The sequence below is a fragment of the Rattus norvegicus genome, chromosome 9, assembly GCF_036323735.1.
Source record: "Rattus norvegicus strain BN/NHsdMcwi chromosome 9, GRCr8, whole genome shotgun sequence".
NCBI classification, from domain to species: domain Eukaryota; kingdom Metazoa; phylum Chordata; class Mammalia; order Rodentia; family Muridae; genus Rattus; species Rattus norvegicus.
In genome coordinates, this window is record NC_086027.1 from 32406552 (window position 1) to 32430971 (window position 24420).

Sequence of the window (24420 nt, forward strand, 5' to 3'; positions counted from 1 at the left end):
TAGACATGAAGTCCCACACCTACCGAAAAGCTACTTGCAACTGATAACTTCTGGGAAAGGGAAATTTAGTTTCCTCCAAGTGAGTGGTCCTGGAGATATCAGCCACACTCCAGGACGGGCTCCACGCCGTGGAGTAGTTGGCCAGCATAAAGCCGACTCCACGGTTTTGGTATGCTTCTTGTTTTGTGTTGTTTTAATTTAATTTGCTTTATTGATTTTGTTTGCTTTTATTTTTTTACTGAAAGAGGGAGGAAAAAGTGAGAGGAAGAGAGAGACACAGAGTGGTAGCATGAATCTGGGTGACCAGGAAGGTGAGAGAGATCTAGGAGAAGTTGGGGGTGGGAAAAGAATAAGTTTGAAATATCAACCCAGTGACTTGCGCGTGCTAGACAGTGACCTGTGTATGCAACCCTTGTTTCGTTTTGTTTTGTTTCCTTTGGTTTCATTTTGTTTTTGTGAAAATGGGTCTGACTGTGTAGCACAAGTGAGCCATGCACTTTCTATAGACTTGGGTAGCCACAAGTCACAATTCTTTAGCCTCAACCTCCCAAGTGCCAGGACTACAGTCGTGTGTCACTAAAGCCAACTAAAATTATTTGTTGATTATACTCTCAAAGGGATGTAAACTCTGGGAAAGAAGGAATATACACAGTATGTTTTAACTTTAGTGTATCTGTAGGATGTGCTAACTAGTCACTCGCTAAGAATTAAAAAGACAACAGGGTTTTGTATATAAAAGCAATAATGTCAGTGGATCAATATGGTAATACATTAAGTAGTTAAAATACACTAGGTATCATGGTATGTACCCACTGATAAGTAGATATTAGGCAAAACGCTCAGAATACCCAGGATACAACTCACAGAGCACATGAAACTCAAGAAGAAGGAAGACCAAAGTGCGGATGCTTCAGTCCTTAGAAGGAGGAACAAAATAATCACATAGGTAGAGGGAGTGAGGGATCTGGGAGAGGAGAGTAGGGAGAGGAAAGGGGGGCGGTATCAAGTGTGGGAGGAGATGGGGGAGAAGTACAGAGGGGTCACAAAATTGAACAGAGGTGTGTAGCAATGGGAGATAGCCACTGGGGGTAGCCACTAGAAAGGGCCAGATGCCAGGAAAGCAAGAGTCTCCCAGGACCCAATGGGGATGACATTAGCTGAAATACCCAACAAAGGGGAGAAAGAACCTGTAGAGATCGTATCCAGAAGTTAGGCAAGGCCCCTGGTTGAGGGATGGGGCCACCCACCCTCCTCAAAAATGTTAAAACGGAATTGCTCCAGTCTAAAGGAAATGCAGGGGCAAAGAGTAGAGCAGAGACTGAAGGAAAGGCCATCCAGAGGCTGCTACACATAGAGAGCCATCCCATATGCAGACACCAAACCCAGACACTATTGCTGTTGCCAAGAAGCAGTTGCTGACAGGAGCCTGGAATAGCTGTCCCCTGAGAGGCTCTACCAACACAGATGCAGATGCTCACAGCCAACCATCAGACCGAGCACAAGCACCTCAGTGAATGACTTAGGGGATGGACTGAAGGAGCTGAAGGGGTTTGCAACACCACAGGAAGGACAACAATATCAACCAAACAGACCTTCCAGAGCTCCCAGGGACTAAACCACCAACACAGGAGGAACCCATGGCCCCAGCTGCGTATGTAGTAGAGGATGGCCTTACCTGCTATCAGTGGGAGGGGAGACCCTTGGTCCTGTGGAAGCTAGATGCCTGAGAGTAGAGGAATGCTAGGGTAGTGAGGCAGGTGTGGGTGAGTGGGTAGGGGAGCAGCCTCATAGAAGCAGAAAAGGGGGTTGGGATAGGACTTTTAAAAAATAAAAAAATAATAAAAAGTAAAGCCTCAAAAATTTTGTATTAATTGTAAAATTGACAAATGAGACAAGCCAATATCCTACAAAATGTCAGCTATAACTTGCTCTTTCACTGCTGTAGAGGAATTTTAATCCAGAAACATGGCTGCTCTGGCAAAGGATCACATCCAAAGATCCTCTAGATCTTGATCCAGCAAGAATACAGACATGCCATGGATTACAGTACAATCTGGCTGGAATATAGACATGCCATTAGTATACACCTTTAATCCCTGTCAATGAAGGCAAGGTTGGTTTGTAGAAGGAAGCAGCCATGTTTGGAAAATGACATAGAATTGAGGGGAAGACACAGTGATGAATCAGAGAAAGATTTGACACAATGAGTCAGTGATAGGATACATGAAACTCTCATGTGAACAGCATAGGAAAGAGGCTACTAAAGAGCATCAAGAGAAAAAGTGAGGTGGTGTGTGGTGTGTACATATGGTAGTTTTACCGGAATAATTTTCCTGGGATAGGTTGCATAGAGAACAAGCTAGACACAAGTGGGGACAGAAGGAGGCAGAGAATGAGAAGAAGTCAGAAAAGAATGAGGCCAGGCAGAACAATTCAATCAGAAGCCAGGAGAAACTGTACTGAATCAGTCAGTTTGAAAGATTAGATTGTTCAGAGGCTAGAAGCTTCCAGGGTAGACCTAGGGATGGTTTAGAACAGAGAAGGAAATGCTCTGGGCTCAACCCAAGCTGTATTATTCACACAACTTGAGTATAGCTCTCATCTTATCCCTCCATCTCAGGATATAAAAAGGATATTTACCAAGCCCTTTAAATCATATACTATGTTGCTCTAAAATGCATACCGTGGCATTTACTAAGCCTCAAGAAACTTCTTTAGAGACCACCCCTTCTCCTGCTCATCCCACTAGGTCCCCTGACATATAATGCATATTCCTTTGCTGTGCATGTCAGACACAGGTAATTAAGTCACAGTGACTACTACTTTAGATACTGTTACGGTTTGGGGTCGTTTTTCACTATGCAGTCCAGGATGGCATCATACCCATGGCAATTCTCCTGCCTCAGATTCTCAAATGGGTTTAAGATGAGTCTCATGTCCTTCTGAGTCTCACCTGTTGAAAGTCTGGTTTTACATGTGACAGTGCTAAAAACAAGCTTTGGGGACAGTACTGGATCATGAGTAATCAGCCATTACCAACTTATCTGGTGGATTTGTGATTCAACATCATTATTTCTATACAACAGAAATGATTACAGGAGGTCGGTTCTGTTTGAAGGAAACAGTTCACCAGAGATATGTCCTGGGACGATGTCCTTTGATCTGGTCCCTTCCTGTTATTGTTTCCGGCTACCAGGAGACGGGTAGCCCCTGCCCCCTGCAGACTCAAACAACTGAGCCAGCTAACCACACAAGGCATCTCTGAAACTGGGAGCCAAACTTGATCTTTCCTCCTTCCAAGTTGCTTCTCTCAGGTATTTGTCGCTGTGACAGACAAAAAAAAAAAAAAAAAAAAAAAAAAAAAAAAAAAAAAAAAAAAACCTGACACAGCTGTCTGCTGGGCTGACATCACGAGCAAAACCAAGCCAGGAAGAATGCTAATTTAACATCTGGTTTTGATACATATGCATGATCTTCCATTCAACAACCTCACAAATTAAATACTTATGCCAATAAGAGAATGAAGACACATGAAGGTTAAGCAGTTTGTGCAGTCACAAGGTACTGTAGATTGTCGTGGATGCTCAAACAGCCCTTAGAGAACTGTGGGGTATGGTACCACTTATTAACAAGTTTTGAGTAGGAACATGTCTACGCTACAGTATTAAGAGGTTATTTATAATTGGAGTTAATACTTCGTTTTTTTAGGGATTAGTCTAGGATTGAAATATTAGAGTAGAACTTTGATGCTAGGAAAATTCCAATTTTTCACTTGAAAATGAGATTATGTACGAATCAGGACATATGGATTTATGACGCTCCTGCCTGTATCCCCAGAATTAGAGCTTTTACTCCAGTCCATGAGGTATGTCTAAAATACCGACGTGTAGAGGTAAAGAACTATACACATCACACCAGGCCCTGCATCTGCATCCATTGTCCATGCAGCTATATATATATGTGTGTGTGTGTGTGTGTGTGTGTATGATAACCAGAGCCCACATGCATCCAGATATGTAGCATAAACTAATGAATATTCAGTGTGATTCTTTTCTTTAAGGAGAATATGCATGTCTACCGCCTCAATCGATAGTTATCTGCACAACGGTCAAGTGGACGCGTTCATGTAATAAACACTGAACCGACCCCTTCAGGGGAAACTCAACCGCAGTTACTTCAGTCTATTCATCGACCGACTGTACACGCCTGTAGCCGGTGTGCAGCTTACAGAGAGAGCCCATCTGAATGGAAGCTAAAGGGGTCAAATCCATCTTAAGTATATAAACTCCAAACTCCAGAGACAACTATCTCAAGTTGATTTGCAAGAACACCAATGATAGAATGAGATGTATTAACTGTTCCTTGTATAGAGCTCCACTAGGAAGTGCCAGGAATGGAGAGGGCCCAGGCACAAGCAGTTTGGAGCAAGACGATAAGAAAACAAAAATTTTTAAAAGAAAATCTGTTATATTCAGTACATAATATAGTATTATCTAGAAGTTATAAATTATGGGAGGGGGAAATCTGAAAGAATAGCCCTACCCACACACAAATACATAGATAAACACACAGGAAACCCAACACTATCGGAAGGAAGTTCATCACCACCAAAGCTAAGACTGTAGTCAGCTTTATCTGAATGAACAGCATCAAAATGTGAATACCCACCACCAAAAGACTTGTGTAGTTATAATTTTAAATTGAAGCACTTCCTAGACCAGCACTTTTTAACAGTTCTCTCTCTCTTTTTTTAAACACTTGAAATATAGCTGGTGAGATTAAGGAAGTGAATGGTTTCACTTACTTTACTTCAGTTAATTTAAGCCAAAATGGGGATACATGACTATAAGACTATAAAATACTGGGGTTGGGGATTTAGCTCAGTGGTAGAGCACTTGCCTAGCAAGCGCAAGGCCCTGGGTTCGGTCCCCAGCTCCGAAAAAAAAAGAAAAAAGAAAAAAAAAAGACTATAAAATACTGATTTGAAGGGAAACGCCCACCACACTGTTTTGGTTACTTTGGAATGTGAATCTCATACCTTAAATTACTATGCAAAACATAATATGTAACATCTCAAATAACAGCATTTAGAATCCATTCACAAACTTCGAGACGGATCACTTTTAAAATAGGAAAATGTACCTTTACGAATTGAATATGTACAAAGTTTTTTTATATATATATAGTTGTTTATGTTGTAAACAACTCACACTCACAGTTTAGTTTTCTAGAAAATAAGTTATCCCCCCAACAAATGCACCCCAAAAATGTTAAGATTGCACTTCTTAGTTCCCTGAATGACTGGAAGCAAAATCAGTAAGAAACTCTTCCCACTCAAAACTGGAGCTGGCAGTGGTGATTTGTTAGATACATTTAAAAAAAGAAAGAAAGAAAGAAAGAGAGAAAGAAAAGTACAACCTTCCACAGCCTGCATTTTTACCCGAGAGTGCTCTAGGTATCCACCTCTAATCTTGGAACACAAACATCTTCACCTGCATCTGTGACCTCAGCACGTGGACCTCAAAAGCCAGTAGGCATGTGTCCACCGCGGGCCACCCGCCTCTAAGTGCGGCTCACAGGCATGCCTGCAGGGGAATGGAGGCGCCTGTGCGTCTGGTACGCAGGGACATCGGAGCGCAGCATCTCCGCGGCGGGCGTCCGGCGCATCTCTCAGGCGCAGGTGCGCCTGGCACAGCGGTCCCCGAGCCCACCATCTCTGGGCAGGCAGGCACCGGGCGCGCTTCTCCACCTCCGAGCCGCGCTCACCTTTCTCGCTCACGCTCTCGCTCTCCAGCTCCACGTCCTCGCAGCTCGTGTACTCCGGTGTGGACACGCCCTCCTCCTCCGAGCTGCTCACCGACATCTGACGTCTCTTGCCTCCCCGCTTGGGCCGGTGAGGCTTGGGCGGGGATGGCCGCACGGACTCGGACTGATCGGAGCTCAGCGAGTCGTTCCGCAGCATGCTCTCCGCCTTCTCGCGCTTGGCCTTGCGCAGAAGCACGGCCGAGCCCGGGTCCAGGCGGCCCTGCTTACGGAGCGGCTCGGGGACGCGCGGCTCGGGTGGCTCTGCGGGACCCGGGGCTGGCCGCGGCGGCGGTGGCCCGTGCTCGGTGGGAGGCTGGGCGGCGGGCGCGCGTGCGCGCGGGGACTCCGGGGGAGAGACCCTGGCGGTGGCCGGCGCGCGCTTGCCCGCCGTGGCCTCAGCCGGCGCGGCGGCAGCTGCCTCGGTGTGCGGGAGCGCCACGTCGCTGTGGCGCCGCTCGTGCCTCGCTCGGGACACCCGGGCGTGCATGCGCATCTGCTGCTCCTCTGGCGGCGCCTTCACCGGGTAGCGAGCCAGGTTAGGGTCGCTGCGGTACCTAGTCTGGTACTCCTCCTCCTTCCTCTGCTTCTGGTCTTCCGCCACCCTGCCATTGTCGCGTTTCTCAGGCCGGTCTGAGTAGTCCTGGGAGCGCCCTTTCTCCAACCTGCGGGTTTCCCGCCTCTCTTTCCTCTCCCTCTCATCCGCGATCCCTTCCCCGGGTTGCACCACAGACTTGGGGACACGTTTGCGCTCGCTCTTCTGGCCTCCCTTGCCATTCTGCTCTGAAAGCCCTGGAGCCTTCTTCCTGTGTTGCGCAGAGAACAGATAATAACATTTAAACAGCACACCAAGAAACATTCTTGTCTCTCAGCATTCAAGCCCTAAATCAGTTATTTCATATAATTACTTCGAATCCCGTGTCTACTTAAAATTTGAAGTCAAGGACCGGGTTAAATTTATGTACTAATTAGGATTGAAAATGTGATCCCTTTGCATTACAACGGGATCAAAAACTTCTTTTCACCTTTTAAAGTTCGAATTTAAATAAAAACATTAGTATTAACTCAACAGGCACAGTTTGTGTTTACGTCCTCCTATGACTTAAAATGTTTCAGACAGAAGTAATATGGACAATAATAGCATAAGTTCTAAAGATAAGCACACATCACTACAAGATCAAATGTGTTTTCCACTAGTGTATAATATAAACATTACATACTTGATTCTCAGGGAGACTTTTAGGATTACATGTGTGCTCTCTTCGGAAATCAAATCCCTGATAACAGCAAACTCTGTTTGATGTGATTATGCCCCAGCCTGTCTTTTGTAGTGTTAATCAGAAAGCAATGGCTAAACCTATCTTATATTTTAACTCTCTTAAGGAACACCAATTGAAACACTGAAATTTGTCTGTCTGTCTGTCTGCCAGGCAGCTCCTCTACCAATGAGAATCCTCGGCTCAGACATAATGCGATGTTCTACTCCTTCATTCCTCCTTATATCCAAAGAGAGCCCCGAAGAAGAAGCCAGTTTTTAAATCTTTCAATGCTTTTTGTCATGGGTGAAGAGAAAATTAAAAGGAAGGGGGTTCGGCAGGTCTTTGAATCCTGTAAAGATGGACTTCAGAGTCCTCTTCAGTATTTCTCTATGCAAAGGTCCTGGCCAGGCAAGACCCTGAGGTTATGCCAGAAGTTACTGCAAAATATTTTTGCCTTGGCTAAGCCTTCTGGACTTATTCCAATGCGCAGTTAAAGTGGAGACAACCCCAGGCTTGCTTTGTAATTCTAGGGTCCTTGATGAATCCTCCTGAGGGGCATAGCGTTTATTTACAAGTCCGTATGTATGTGTGTGTGTGCGTGTGTGTGTGTGTGTGTGTGTGTGTGTGTGTGTGCGCGCGCGCGCGCATGGACGTGTACACGCCCACATACTCACACGCGTGTGTGCGCACACACACACAAACACAAACACACACACACATATATATATACATATATATATATATATATATATATATAAACCTGCAATCAGTTGTTTCTATTGGGGATTAGTGTAGTTGCTCAGACACATTGTGGGATGGGTGAGGACTATTCAGGACAGAAAGGGGACAAAGTGGCAGTGAGTCAAAAGGAAGCATGGTGATTCTGCTTGAGGTATGTATATCACTGTGGCACTTCAAACGGAAAAGAGCATGGACTGGAAAAGAGCATGGACCGGAAAGTGGATCTTCAAGTGTGAGGTTGCAATTTTACAATAGAAGGGGTCTGATACCACCACATCTTCATAATTACGGTATTCTTTGCAAATATTTCATTGGGTTTTAACACTTACTTGCTAGAAGCTTCTATTGAATTGTGTTATTCTTCTGCTGATGCTGTAATTATTGCCTACTATGCAGAATTCATAAGAGCATTCAAGGAAACACATCTGTGAGGGTGCTTTACCACAGCTTGAATGTTAGGCACATGGTAGGACTGATCTGCCATTCTGTTTTGAGGGTCCGGCCAGTGATACTTTTTCTCGTCATTACCTGTATCTGTTCTGTTACCAATCTTGTCATATTTAAAGGTACTATCTTCTGATAAGCTTCGACGTGCATCTTTAATATTTGTGTCTCTTAACACACTACTCTTTGGAATCAAGTGAGCTTCATCCTGTTACCCCTAAAGTACTTCTGACTTCTTTAAAAATAGTTCTGCTTACACTCACACTCTCCCCTACTGTTCTCTGTCTCTCCTCCAATATCTGGGAATTTTGCAACCCATAATTCAAAAGCCCTTTCTTCCCTGGGATATTGCTTCCCCATACTGTGAAGGACAAGATATGTCCTCACCATCACTGCACCCTCTGGTTCCTGGCACTGGGTTTAATTATAGTGTTTGCTTAATGAGTGCTGGCTGAATTCACAGCCATATTCAGTTAGGTAGGCACGGCATGTTGGCCAGGTACCTTGTGTTTTCCTTTAAAACTTGGCACGCCCCTGCAAAGTGTGTTATCACTGCCTGTTAGGACTGTCATCTAGACCTGCTTTACTTTGAAGTCCTCATGGTTGGAGATTACCACTTACCTAGTGGCATAAGCACGAGTTACACAAATAGAAGCAATCAAGCTTAGTCCAGGTCCCACCTGTTGAGGTAACCTACCCGGACACATACTGAAAGTGTGTCTCTACATTCACAGTTGTTAATTGCTGTGCTGGCACCTCCGGGTGCTGGTGCTGGCAGAATATATGTATATTTGTTCCTGCCTCTCCTGCCTAAGGCATTCTCTGATTGGGCAATAGTGGAAGCAGGAAGAGAGGGCGGAACTTCCGGTCAGAAAGGGGGACTCTGGGAAAAGAATTAAGAAAGCTGGAGATTCAGCAGCAGAGGGAGAGGTAGGCAGAAGTTTCAGAACCAGACAGAGGTAGACCGGGCCACGTGTTGGAATGTAGTCCAGAATTAGTCAGGTTAGAGAAGCCAGGAGGGGCACTAAGCTTTTAAAATATATGAGTCTCCATGTCTTCATTTAAGCCGCCGGCAGGTTGGTGAAAGTCACATTACACCACCAGTCAGGAGCGTCAAGAAGACGCGTCATGTATCATTTTTGATGTCTCTGTTTTCTAGTGGGCAGCATCAACTCAAATAAATGAATGGATGAATGAAACATTTGATGTACATTCTCTCATCATCTTATCCTTCGCTTACATCTTTGATGGCTTTACATTATGCCTAGGTTAAAAAAATCTATGAAAATTAAGCTCTTTCCTTACTGCCTTGTCAGTTCTCTCTCTGTGTCTGACTCTCTGTCTCTCTGCCTCTCTCTGTCTCTGTCTCTCTCTCTGTCTCTCTCTGTCTCTCTCTCTCCCTCCCTCCCTCCCTCCCTCCCTCCCTCCCTCCCTCTTTCTCCTTCCTCTACTACTTGTACTCTAACCAGTGGCATCCTTTGGAAAGACCTCAAACAGAATGGTTCCATTCCCCCAAAAAGTCTCTGATGTCCCATAATGCATTTCAATTGGCCAGGTTCTGCACCGTATTCTTTAAGAACACACATTTAACCGAAGTGCTCATTCTATAGCGTTTCTAGGGCCTTTTTTTCACCTCAGAGTTGGAAGATTATAATTCAAATGATTGGCTTAACTTTCACTGTGCAAGACAGGAACAAACTTCCCAACACGGATCTCTTAGGAGCTGACATATTTTAGAGATTTGCAAAAATCTCGGGCCCATTGCTGCCTTGAATATGGGCCCTAAGAAGTAAGACTTTTACATACTCCTCCACATAGACTTTGGGCTCTTGATAACACATGGCACTTTCCACCAAGGCCTCAATTTTTGTTGCTAGAGAATTATTACCTTTCCCTCGGTGGCTCGCTTCTTGATCTTGATGCCTGCTTCTGTTCAGGACCCAAGGCTTGCTGTGAGGGCTCAGCCCCTTTGTTCCTGTCCAACGGTGCACCGGGGGTAGCAGTGTCTTGGGAAGAGACAGCTGCTGTACTCAAGGGCGTCTGAGACCTTGATCGCTCTTGGAGCCTTGCTTTCTTTTCTCTTGGCACCTCAGATCCAGCACCTGTGGCCGTGTCACTCAGAGTCCCATCTTGACTAGGCTGCTGAGGGCCACTTCCAAAGAACCACGCTCCAGATTTCGTTAAGATTTCTTGTTGCTTTCGACATAAATTGCATACCCACATAACCTATTTGGAGAAGAGAAAAAGCAATATAAACTTTCTCCATCTTTTAGAAATACCTTACTTTTAGTATATTAATATCTATTATACAAAAAGAACACCATCTTCTTCATATGTACCTTTGAAAATTTCTTATGAAAATATATTTTACACAATTCACAGTCAACTATAGCAAAGCTTGGGCTTAAAGACTGAGCAAGCAGAATAGAATATTTTTCTCACTTATCTTTAACTTAATGATTCTGAGTTTCATTTTACAATATGTGTGTCATGTTTTTGTATAATTGACAAAGTTGATTAAACTATCTGTTAGCATAAGTGCTCTAGGTGAGGCAGATAACTGATCAGAAATTACTGTAAAGAGCTCTAGAATCAATATTTCCATGTATCAACTTCAGTATCTCAAAGGACTGGATAAATGTCTGTCTTCTCTGCACCATCTATTATTAAAGTCATTCATGAAAGTTATTCACATAGAAAACAGTCCAGAGCAAAAGAAAAGGCCAACTTATGTATTCCTCTGTTTTCCTAGCAATGCATTAACGTCGAGCTTTTTTCTATTTTATTGTGTATACGGTGTGATTATTTTTTCATGTATGTATTTACAGTGCAATGCATCTGAGGCTGAATTTGTTAATCTGTGACAAAGTAAGATTTCTTGAAACACCTTAGACCATTTGGTAACATACATGATACGTGATGAGATACGGTTTAAGCTTGACATTTAGTTCTCTGCTCTTGGTGACATCTAAAATGAATGCCGTACAAGGACCAACACTAATTGAACATACTGAAAAATATGAGCAGTGACGAGCGCTGAGGACAGAGACAGATGGCAGCACACCCAGGAGCCTCCCTCTGAATATATGACATAAAACTAGGCAGCAACTCACTGCAAGAGCGCACATCAAAGCAGTTGAGATAGATTACAACCTCCATTCTATTAAAACGGAAGCCAAGTGAGACTGTGCATGGCACATCCTTGTCTTTGTCACCACATAAGCAAACTTGATCACATGTGCTGATCCTACCAATGAATTAGGGGTAACATGGAAAGAGAGACACCCCCAAACCAGGACTTCCCCGGACAATTTCTGACTGCCCTCCCAACTCTCAGGATGGGGGAGGGATGTGCCTATGTCCTATGCCTGACAAGACATCGATAAGACCTGAAATCTTGTGGTTAAAAAAAAACTTGATAGAAAAGTTTTCTCACTTTGCATCAGCTATGTGAATTCTAGGTGTGAGTGTCTTGAACACATAAGATTTCAATTCATAGTCAATTTTTAAGAGTGGGCTTTTTTTTTCTACAAAATAAAACCTCTTCCTCTCCCTCTCTCTACTCTCCTTCCCTCCCCCTCTCTCTCTCCCTTTCCCCCTCTCCCTCTCCTTTCCCTTCCCCCTCACCCTCTCTCCCCATGTGTTCCCTGCAGGCCTCTTCCTCTCTTCTCTCTTTCTGTCCTTCTCTGTCCTGCACTGTCTCTACCCCTTCTCCAGTCCCCCCCCCCACAATAAACTCCCTTTTATTCTAGGCCTATTATATCCCTGATTACTCAGGGAACACCTTGGCAGGGCCCACTAAGGTGCTCCCTCCCACTGCCTTATACCACAGCGTTTTGTAAAACACAACAGCCTTAAGTTAAATAAAATGCCAAAGGAAAAGTGGCAATGCTGAGAAAGGATAATTTTCATTAGATAATAGGTAATAATAATTCTGAATAGCTCCTCCAAACGCTATCATAGTTTTGTTTATTGCTTAATTTTAAGCATTAAAAATTGGTTAATAAAAGGCAACTGAGAGATTTCAGGCAGAGTTCAGCTTCTGAATATACTGAACAGTAAAATAATTAAGTTTTATAATCCATTTGATTTAATCTCCAATGATAAATAGGTCATAACTGCTGGACAAGAAATAGCCATACTTTAGAAGATAATTTTAAAATAATGTTTAGTATTTAAGTATATGATGATTTATATGTATATTTTTAAAATTTAGGGAAATGTATTCCTTATTCCAAATTCCTCCAATGCCTTATTTCATTATATATAATAATAACTCAAAATCTTTGTTTAAGAATTTTCTATGTGGGATGAACTTCTTCAGGAATGTGAAACAAAATTAATTATAAAAGTATATATACTATATAATAAGTTTATATACTATATAATAAGTTTATATGCAGATATATACTAATATACTTGTGTTTAGCATAATAATAGTTCTCAATCTTTGTTTTTGGTTATATACATTATGCATATTAGCTAACATAAAAAGAAATTACTTATATGTATGTATTAGATACATAGATATACTAAATGTGTAGATAATTAAATATATGATATTAAAACAGAAAAATACTTCACACAAAAATAAAAGCCATGTACTCTGTGATCCAGATTTTAAGACACACCACAATTATGTGCACTTAAGATTTTCATTTTGAATTACAATTATTAATTAAGTTTGTCTGAAGTTATAAATAATCAAACCTGGTGTGCAGAGACATCTTTACCAGATTTTTCCTTATAAAAGATCATAAGACCTATATTAAACCAAAAACCTTAACACACACACACACACACACACACACACACACACACACACTCCTTTTAGAAATTGTACTACACAGAATTCAGTGTCTTGGGATCTGTTCCAAGCAAATTTAAAAAACAAAACAAAACAAAACAAAAAAAAAGCCTGTGTAATAGCTGTCTTAGTTCAGATGTTCAGGAATCAAGTACAAAGTGAAACAAAAGATCTTCGTGACACGGCTTCTGAAACTCCATGAAAAGAAAAAAACTGAAAGACTGGAGAAACTATATACTGATCTTTTGTTCTAACAGGGTCTTAAAATTTGTGCATCACACTTAAACATTAGGGAAAAAAAACAACGGTTCGGTTAAACACGAAGATGAAATTTGCCTAAATAACATAAATTCCAACACTTCTTACTGCACAGATACGAAATGTCATAGATAAAACTTCATGCTCAGTAGGACTATAAGAATCCTGTTCGCGGGGTGGGGTTGGGGGGTGGGGGTGGTTCAGTCTTGGCAGGACCAAGGGCTTCCCCTTCCACTGGTGCTCTTACTAGGATATTCATTGCTACCTATGAGGTCAGAGTCCAGGGTCAGTCCATGTATAGTCTTTAGGTAGTGGCTTAGTCCCTGCAAGCTCTGGTTGGTTGGCATTCTTCAGGGGAGGGCGGTAATGGGGGGGGGGGGTGGTAATGGGTGGGGAGGGTGGGGAGGGTGGGGAGGGGAATACCCATATAGAAGGGGAGGGGGAGGGGTTAGGGGGATGTTGGCCTGGAAACCGGGAAAGGGAATAACATTTGAAATGTAAATAAATACCCAATTTAATAAAGATGGGGAAAAAACAAAAAAAAAATGGTTGGAGGAAGAAAGAAGTGTAGCTCCTTCATCATAAGGTAATGGTCACATGTAAATTTTGATGATGAGTATCCCTTTCTAGTTTGCATAGAGAACTTTAATGAGATTTAGGATAATTTAAATTCTCGCTTAAATTTATTTATATGTATATTTTAATGCATACCGAAAATATCTATTTATACTTTTACACACAAAGGTACGAGTCAAGAAATAAAACATCTCTAAAGATGAGAAGGAAAAAAAAAAGGTAGGTAGCAAACTCCTTACACTGGCCATGCCGTGGAGTGTTTACAGATATGTGACTCATTCCACATGGGGCACCCGTGGCAAAACAAAGAATGGATTCCACTTCAGTGTAGCCAATGAAACAAGTTTCCTTGAGGTTATTACAGGAGGAAGGTGAGGGGTAACTTGAAGAAGTACGAGCAACTTACAGCCAACTACAACATTGAAGAAAATGACTTCCTCTCCCTGTAACCGGGACATAGATATCCTTGCAAAGGGTTCAGGGTCTTGTGAGCTCACCCTACCATGTACAAAATGTCTATCAGTCTTTAGGGTAGTGGCGGGACCCTCGGGTCCCCTTTTCCATAGGTACATAAGAGTCCAGCCTTCAAATATCCGAGCTGCTGACCATTCCAGAAGGCAAAGCCTAGCGCATTGCGTCCCACAGCATTCTTCTACGGATAGACATCCGCCATACTGGTTCTGAGTCAATTCACCACCACGAGGGCTGGAAATATATTAACAGAAACAGAACAGAAGTTGCTGACTTTTCCTTATATTGGTGGGTTCTCTACACATCTCCCCGTCTTTCTGCGAAGGATTTAGTAAAGCAGAGATGGGCGACAAATTATCAGGTCAATGTTTCCCCGAGTTGAAAACGTAAATGGCGTGGGAGGAAATGGTGAGTGGTGGGATATTGATAGACAGAAATGAGTGGTTTCTTCTTGGTTTTTGTTTCTCTGGGCATGCGGGGAGAGTGCGTTCTAAACCTGCTGCTGTCTTACTGCTCTATTTTCACAGGTTCATCTTCTCCCTTTGGAAACCTTTACATACTCATATGGTTGGATTAATGATAAAAATATAATTTATAGTGTTGCCTTTTAACAAAAAGAACTCTTACGACTATACTTACTTACCCAGAGTATTTTGGTTTAATCTAGTATGAAATTTTAGATACCTGCATTTCCGTTGTCATTATATATATATATATATATATATATATATATATATAAAATTATTTTATTATTAGTGCATAAATATGCTCAAATTATTTTAAATGCTTTTATATTTAATACATACTAAATGGAAAGAAGGCACATCACTTAACTTACCACTGGTCTCCTAATATTTTCTCACACGAAGCATAATTCTGCAGTGAAAACTATTGATCAGCTACTTCCTATATTTATGGCTGGTTTTTAAGAACATCGTGGTGAAACTTAGTATGTGGAAATGTTATCCTGCAACAAACACTACATAGTGATGGTTTTGTCTTAAATTTTTGCAAATTTATTTTCCAAAAGCGGTGTGCAGAACTTCTGGGTTTAGACCCTCAGCACTTTCATCATGTAAGCACTTAAGCACTGCCTAGTGTCCTGCAAATTTTCTTTGTTTAAAACAACACCATGAAATGCCATTCGAATAATAGTAAATAAAGTCGCAGAGGCAGGAACTCCTCAGGAAGAAACTCTAAGGAAGGTCCAGACAAATGCGTAAGAGTTGCCACACGTGGCCCATCCATATACAGCCACCCAATTAGACAAGATGGATGAAGCAAAGAAGTGCAGACCGACAGGAGCCGGATGTAGATCGCTCCTGAGAGACACAGCCAGAATACAGCAAATACAGAGGCGAATGCCAGCAGCAAACCACTGAACTGAGAATAGGTCCCCCGTTGAAGGAATCAGAGAAAGAACTGGAAGAGCTTGAAGGGGCTCGAGACCCCATATGTACAACAATGCCAAGCAACCAGAGCTTCCAGGGACTAAGCCACTACCTAAAGACTATACATGGACTGACCGTGGACTCTGACCTCATAGGTAGCAATGAATATCCTAGTAAGAGCACCAGTGGAAGGGGAAGCCCTTGGTCCTGCCAAGGCTGAACCCCCAGGGAAAGTGATGGTTGGGGGTAGGGCGGTAATGGGGGGAGGGGGGAGGGGGAGAGGGAGGGGTTGGGGAATGTTGGCCTGGAAACCAGGAAGGAGAATAACAATCGAAATGTAAATAAGAAATACTCAAGTTAATAAAGATAAAAAAAAAAAGAAATGCAGAAATGCAAAAAGAGTTGCTCAGGGGACAGAAGAGGCTGCTGAGCTGAAAGAACTTTTACCACAAATAGAGCTCAGGACTGGAGAGATGGCTCAGGAGTTCAGAGCACTGACTGCACTTCCAGAGGAAAAGGGTTGGTCCCCAGCATCACACAGCTCCTCACAACCATCCGGACTCCAGTTCCAGTGTACTCAACACCCTCTACTGGCCTCCAAATGCACTGTACACACATGGTGTACACGGACGCACATGCAGGCAAAATGCTCACACACATAAAGTGATAGTAATTTTTTCAAAGGGGATTCAACTTTAGGACACAGAGATCTCTACGGTTTGAAAAGGCAGCTGCTTATAGCCAGACCAAGGTAAGAGTAAATCATAGAATAATGTGTGTTCTTTTGTTATTGGGTTACCTCACTCAGGATGATATTTTCTAGTTCCATCCATTTGCCTGCGAATTCCATGAAGTCATTGTTTTTAATAGCTGAGTAGTACTCCATTGTGTAGATGTACCACATTTTCTGTATCCATTCCTCTGTTGAGGGACATCTGGGTTATTTCCAGCTTCTGGCTATTATAAATAAGGCTGCTATGAACATAGCAGAGCATGTGTCCCTAGCGGTGAGGCTGTGAAGTGAGTGGGTGGGTGGGTGGGGGAGCACGCTCATAGAAGCAGGGGGTTTGCAGAGGGGAAACTGGGAAGGGGGATCACACTTGAAATGTAAATAAATAAAATAACCATTAAAACTCAATATATACCCTTTGTAAAAAATTTCAGGAAATAAAAATATCCAAACTAGAAAAAAATAGTAGAATGATGTCCAATTTGTTATTCCCTGGGTTTTTATTCTCTTGTGCCTTAACGCGTGTTGTACATACAGGCTCACCTTTAAATACATTCAAAAAAGACAACTGTTTTGTATTTCTTTCCTTCACCCATCAGCATTGATCTGGATATTTGGAAAAAATAAGAAATTTACACTATTTTTTTTCTATGATGCTCACTGTGTCCACATGACTGATAATTGGTCATCATGGTTATTTTAATAGTAAGGCACGATAATTGCTCTTAACATCATGGGGCCAGGATACAGAGACAATCAGTTTGTTCCACAGAACTACAAACATGTACATGCACCTACCAATTTTATCACACTAATCATATTACATTCAAAAGATTCAAAGTCTGTATCATTTTAACTTGGTTTTAAACAGACCATCTATTGATATGCAATGTCTACAAACGTCTTACAGGTGGTTCTGCTCGTGCTTCTGTAAATATGTAAGATATGTAGATAAAACTTAAGAGGCAACAACAATGTCATAATAAATGAGAGGGAAAGAAGCAGACCCAGGCGTAGATGCCTGGACTCTTTCCCAATCTCCTCATTAAACTTCCTAGGACAGATGGTATCACTCTGTGTTCTGGCCTTTCCATTTGTAAAATAGGAATAGCAATAATAAAAAATAATAGTAATAAATAGGGAAAAAGATTTCCCACTGTACCACATGAACACTATAATCATAGCAGCTTCATTTATAATAGCCAGGAACTGAAGAAAAAAAACCCAGATGTCCCTCAACCAAAGAATGGTTAAAGAAAACATTGTGCATTTGTACAATGGAATACTACTTCGCTGTTAAAATCAAGAACATTATGAATTTTATAGCCAAATGGATGGAACTAGAAAATATCATCCTAGGTGAGGTAACCCAGACCCAAAAGGACACGAATGGTATGTACTCACTGATAAGTGGACATTAGCCATAAAGTACAAAATAACCATTGACAATCCACGGCCGCAAAGAAGCTAACAAGAAGGACCTAAGGGATGATACTTGACTCTGACTGAGAAGGGGAAATAAAATAGACAGCAGGGGTGGATGGAGGCAAGGAACTGGGTGGGCTAGGGGGTAAAGAAGGGAATGGGATGGGGATCAGGTACAGAGAGATGGGGAAGCAGGAGAGGACTGAGAATGAGAAATGAAATCAGTGGGGAGAATCTCCTGGAATAGCCTGTGACCTAGAACGGAGGAGGCTCCTGGGAGTCTATGGAAGTGACTCCAGCTGAGACTCCTAGAAAGTGAGGACATGGAGAGTGATGTGGTCAGCTCTCATACCCAGGTAGCCAGGTGGGACTTCAGTGGATGGAGGGGGCAATCAAACCCACCTACAAAACCTACCCAAAATTTGTCCTGCCTACAAGGCACACAGGTATAAAGACGGAGCAGAAATTGAAGGAAAGGCCAGCCAATGACTTGAGAGACATGCCCTGGAGAGAGCCAACCCCTGACACTATTAATGATACTCTGCTAGGCTTGCAGTCAGGAGCCTAGCATAACTGTCTCCTAAGGGGCTTCATCTAGCAGCAGATAGAAACAGATGGAGAGACCCACAGCCAAATATCAGGCAAAGCTTGGGGAGTCTTATGGAAGAGTCCCAGAGAAACTGAGGACACCACAAGAAAACCTAGAGTCAACCCGCCTGGGCTCACAGGAGCTCACAGAGACTGAACCACCAACCAAAGAGCAAGTAGTGGTTAGGCCCCCTACACCTCTCTAGCAAATATGGTACTTGGACTTCATGTAGGACCCCTAAAAGCTGACCGTATTGATAGCAGGGGCTATCTCTAACTCTGTGGCCTGCCATTGGATCCCCTTCTCCTTAGCTGGACTGCCTGGTTGGGCCTCAGTGGATGAAGATCCACTTAGTCCAAGGGCAGGGTGATACCCAACGGGACTTCCCCTTCTCTGCGGAGACAGGGAGCAGTAATGGGGGAGAAGGATTTGTAAGGGTGGGACTTAGAGGAGAGAAGAGAGGCAGGTCTGTGATCAAGATGTAAAGTTAGTTAATTAATTAATTAGTTAATGAGTTAATTAATTAATTAATTATGGGTTTACAGAGCTGGTGGGATGGCACAGTGAATGAACATGTTTGCTGCCAAACCTGATGATCTGCCAAGACCCACAAGGCAGAAAGAATTTGGTTATTTCACCTCTACAACTACACCAACTACATTAAACTAGTGTGAGCCCACCCTAACACATATAAATAAACAAACACACAAGTGTAATCCTTTTCTTCAATTCTCTGAGAAATAAGCAAAGACATACAATTGACACAGTAAACACTCAACGACATTTGTGTTATTTAAAATGTGTACATCTGTGACAGGTTTATTCTCAAAATTTTTGCAATATGAAATGTCCCATGCTGTCTTCATTTTTTTTTAATTTCAACAAATAATTTGTGATACCAGTTAAATGTTAGGCGTTATTATCACACGCACTGAATATATAGTAGTGAACATAAAGAAAACCCTTTCTGGGGACTAATGTTCCATTAAATGAAGACAGAGAAAACAAAAACATCATTTGTAAAGTGGAACTATAGAGGTATAAGTGAATAGAGAAAGGGCAAAAGGCACCCCATGCATTTAAGTTTAACACTGGTTGGTCAGAGAATGCTGATCAGTAATATTATTGTACTGACTGGTTTTGTGTTGACACAAACTGGAGTTATCACAGAGAAAGGAGCCTCCCTTGAGGAAATGCCTCCATGAGATCCAGCTGTAAGGCATTTATTTCTTCAACTAGTGATCAAGTGTGGGAGGGCCCATTGTGGGCGGTGCCATCCCTGGGCTGGTAGTCCTGGATTCTATGAGAAAGCAAGCTAGGCAAGCCAGAAAGCTGCATCCCTCCATGGCCTCTGCATCAGTTCCTGCCTCTAAGTCCCTGCCCTCTGTGAGTTCTTTTCTTGACTTCCTTTGATGATGAAGAGCAATGTGGAAGTGTAAGCTGAATAAACCCTTTCCTTCCCCAACTTGCCTCTTGGTCATGATGTTTTGTACAGGAAGGCACACCCTGGCTAAGACAAATATATATATATATATATATATATATATATATATATATATATATATATGTTATTTATATATATAAATAACAGGGAGAGCAGCTCAAGCTACAAACACATCCAGAAAACTAACCTGTTGCAAGACTTTGCATGGGGGGCAAGAAAAGCTAGATCAGGTTAAGTGACAGGTCATGTGGCAAGAGGCAGTTTCAAATGGACTGAATCTATGTGCCATGGCCTTTTGTTTTTAGAAGCAAGTAATGAGGAGCCATTGTGAGCCTCAGAGTAAAGCAGTGGTTTCATAGACCCCAGGATTTATCAGGATTCCTCCGGTTGCAGTGGCAAGAATCAAATGGAAGGAGTCAAATGTGACATCTTTGTAAACTGAATTTGACTGTGCTATACTTTGACTGTGCTCTATTTGCCCAATATGCTTTTCAAATCTTTCGAATTATTTTTTTTTGGTATCATTGTGTTGAAGGTCCACCACTCTGTTTTTTTTTTAATTATTCTTTCATATAATACCTTCCAACCGAAGTTTCCACTCCCTCCACTCCTCCCTGCCCCTCCCCCATCCCCCCTCTCCCCCCAGGTCAATTCCTTCTGTTTTTCCCCTCAGAAAAGGGCAGGGCAACCAAATATGGCCTATCAAGTTACAGTATGACTAGGCACATACCCTCCACATAGGTGGACAAGGCAAGCCCCTTAGAAGGAAAAGGGTCCCAAAAGCAGATAAAAGAGTAAGAGACAGTCCCTCTTTCCATTGTTAGTAGTCCTAGAAGCACATCAGTGGGTGAAACTAGAAAGAAAGCATCCTGAGTGAGGAAACTCAGTACCAGAAACACAAGCATGACATACACCTACTCATTAGTGGACATTACCTGTAGATTAAAGGATAATCGTGCTACAATCCACAGGTGCACCACTTCTTGCAGATAACACAAGGCTGAACTATATTTATCAAACAGAGTTTGTACTTTAACAGCACCTTAATTTATAGCAATGTTTATCCTCTATGTTTTGTCTTAAAACACAAGGTATCCTCATTCAAATTAATCGCATGTGTTGCTCACTGACCCGTCTCCCCAGATTTACTTCTCTTCCATTTCCCTTCAGAAATGAGTCCTCCTCTAGGCAATACCAACCAAACACGTCAAAGCAAGGTATAAGGAGGCACAAAAGCTCACATCCAGACTGGACAAGGCAACCCGGTAGACAGAAAAGAGTCTTAAGAACAGGCAAAAGAGAAAGAGACACCCTACTCCCACTAGTCAGAGGCCCCCCCCACACACATACACACAAAAAGCACCAAGCTAAACAACCGCAGCACGTACGTCAACCGCAGCACATACGTTGAGGACCTAGCACAGACCCACGCAGGTTCCCTGATTGCTGCTTCCGAATCTCTGTGCCTTTCATCCACTAGCCCTGCTTAGGTGATTCTGTGGGTCGTGCTCTCCTAGTGTCCTGTTTCCATCAGCTGCCAGAGGAAGCCTCTCAGAGGAGGCTAGGCAGCAATCATGTTTGTCTCTTCTGTCCTTTTAACCTAAAATCCTGCTCTCAGTGTATCCTAAATCCATACCCTTTCCACTTCCTCAGGCCTGGTTTGGTTTTCACGTTCCGGAAACTTTATTACCATCCTCACAGTTACATTTTTCTTTCCCCAATGTTGGTAATCCACATTTGAATACATTTAGCCACCCCCGCTCTTACTGAATTCCTCTTCAGCATCTGGATGTTTACCCCAGTTTTCTTTATTGCTTTCTGAAACGCGAAGGCAATTTTGTCTTCCGGTCGTGCCCTGACATTACCTCTTTACATGTCCCTGACGAAAATCTTCACCAACACATATTAAATGGTGTCACACAGGGATTCATTCTTGCTCACTTAATTTTATATCCCAATAGGGCTCCATGAGAAATGTAAACAGTCTCCTTTTTGCCACAACTGCTTTAAAACATGCATTTTTAGAGCATTTATACCATAAATGAATATTTGATTAATAAATAATACCCACGCCTATCATGTCAACATGATATCTGCCCAGTGAAGCATATGAAATAGAAATTAAATAAGATAAAATATAATTAAGCTTTTAATTGTGTTGGCTACTCAAACAGATTACCTTTCAGTATAAACCAATGTCTTAAAGTCATTGCCTCCAGCCTAATCAGCATTTAAAACACACTCGTATATTCACTCTCATTTGATACATATGGCCACTTAAATAGCATAAACCTCAGGCTCAAAATGTGTGCTGTAGACCTAAGTATGTTTTCCACAAGATGGGCTCTTGTCCTACACTATCAGTCCCACCCACACGATAATCCAAGCCATTAATATGAGATGGCTTGCAGCTTACTGAGTCTGTCTCTATTCATCAAGTTCTCTTAACTATAAGTCTTGAATACGATGACTCTTCCACATATCTATCTACCCCCACATAACTCTACTGACAATGTAGAAAAAAAATTATCTTTTCCAAGATGATTTCTAAAATCAGTTCCTTGACTGAGTGTTTTGCATGTCCTTGATGATGCAGTAAATCCTGCATGCCATTTCTAGATCCTATAAACTTTTAAAACGTTCTCCCTGGCCCCTACAGTGATACAGGGGATTGAACCTAGGGGCTCATATGTGTTGTACAGTAATGTCATATACCCTAGGTCTTAAGCTTGCTTGCTTACTTTCCCATAGATTTAAGACTCTTTGACATGTAATAGTTCTTGCCAACTCTTCCCACCTAATATGTTTCACACACATGCACACATACCACATACACGCACATGCATGCAAGCATGTGCCATACATATGAGTGTATTTCAGTTTTCTGAACATTATCCCTGGTATATAATCATGTCTATCTATAATACGCTTACTTTCGGCTTATTTCCAAAATGATTATATGTGCTTTAAAATTATTTCATTATTTATATCTGATGTAAAACTTCATATTTGCATTGATGATATAAAATTTTCACATGGAGGTAGGCTGCCCAAAGACCTCCTTTTCCCTGTTTCCCCAGACCCAATCCTCCAGTCTCATTCCCTAACACTGCAACAGAACACCAACTGCAGCCTTGGCCCCTTTCCACATCTCCTGAGTATCCCACAAACCTTCCCCTCCTAATCCCTCTTCCCCCACCTATTGCTTTGACTCAGATCCTAACTCTAGCAGGCTTCTCCTGCTAAAGCAAGGGCCACTCCTCTCAGGACATCAAGAAGGCTGAAGGCAGAACCACTCCTCTCCTACTGCTTCTGAGATCTAGTTTATCCAGTCTTATTCCCAGCTCTGTCCTACGAAATCTGCTATGGTCTCTCTTTCCTCTTTGACCCCATCCCCAACAGATCAAAAAGACCTTATCCTCTAACTTTCCTTCCAGCAACTCACCCCAGCATGCCAGCCTCCAATACAAGCAGACATTCCCTAAAGACACATCAGCTGAACTGACTAGAAAAACAGGCAACATACAATAAAATCCAGAGAGAAAACAGAAACCAAGAAACACCCAACAAAGACAAATTCAGAAATCAGCACCTGGACCTTTAATCATCACAAAGCTACATACTTAGACACCAGTGTAAAAACACAATAACACCCAGGGCAATATGTCTCTACCAGAGACCAACTTGATCAGCATCAAGGATAGATAGAACTTCTGGTTAAAGGGTTAGAAAAAATATTCCTAGCAAATGGACGTAAGAAGCAAGCTGAGGGTAGTCATTGCAAAATCTAAAAAAACACACTTCAAAACAAAACTAACCCAAAGAGACATTACATACTCATTGTCTCATCTAGGGTTTCTGTTGCTGCGAAGAGACGCCACGCCCATAGCGATTCCTATAAAGGGAGACATTTAATTGGGGCTGGCTTATAGTTTAAAGGTTTACAGTCCATTACCATCATGGCAGGAAACATGGTGGCACACAGACAAACATGGTGTTCGAGAGGAAGCTGAGCATTCTACATCTGGATCCACAGGTAGCAGAAAGAAGAATGAGAACCACTGGTTCTGGCTTGGACCTCTGAAATCTCAAAAGCACACCCAATGGCATGCTGCCTTCAACAAAGCCCCACCTACTCTAACAATACCACGCCTCCTAATAGACCTACTCCCTATAAGGCCTGTGAATGCCAACTGTACTCGACCACACTCAAAGGGAAAATTCCACCAGGTGTAAAAGAAAGACTATTACAGCTTAAATCATATATTGTTGCCCACACATGGATAGTGGGAGTTTTCGATGCCCTACTCTCACCAATGTTTTGGTCATCCAGACAAAAGAATTAAACAGAAAAATACTGGACATAACAGAAGTTATAAACCAAAAGGACCTACCATATTTAAACAGAATTTCACTCAAATACAAAAGGATATACCTTCTCATCACCTCACAGAACTTATTCTCAAAGCCTAATTGGTCACAA

The 24420-nt window shown here is 42.3% G+C and overlaps 1 protein-coding gene across 45 annotated transcripts in view; it reads right to left on the reverse strand.

Annotated features, from left to right (window-relative positions):
- Positions 1–24420, reverse strand: part of Rims1 (regulating synaptic membrane exocytosis 1) — a 499647-nt gene that overhangs the window by 213200 nt on the left and 262027 nt on the right. For all 45 annotated transcript variants that reach the window (XR_010054639.1, XR_010054638.1, XR_010054637.1 and 42 more), the window contains 2 exon segments: positions 10135–10472; positions 5767–6608 (listed from right to left, as the gene is read on the reverse strand). Coding sequence is in view for 39 of the 45 variants with exons in the window: in NM_052829.3 (NP_439894.2) it covers positions 5767–6608; positions 10135–10472 (1180 nt within the window). In the remaining 6 variants the exon portion in view is untranslated.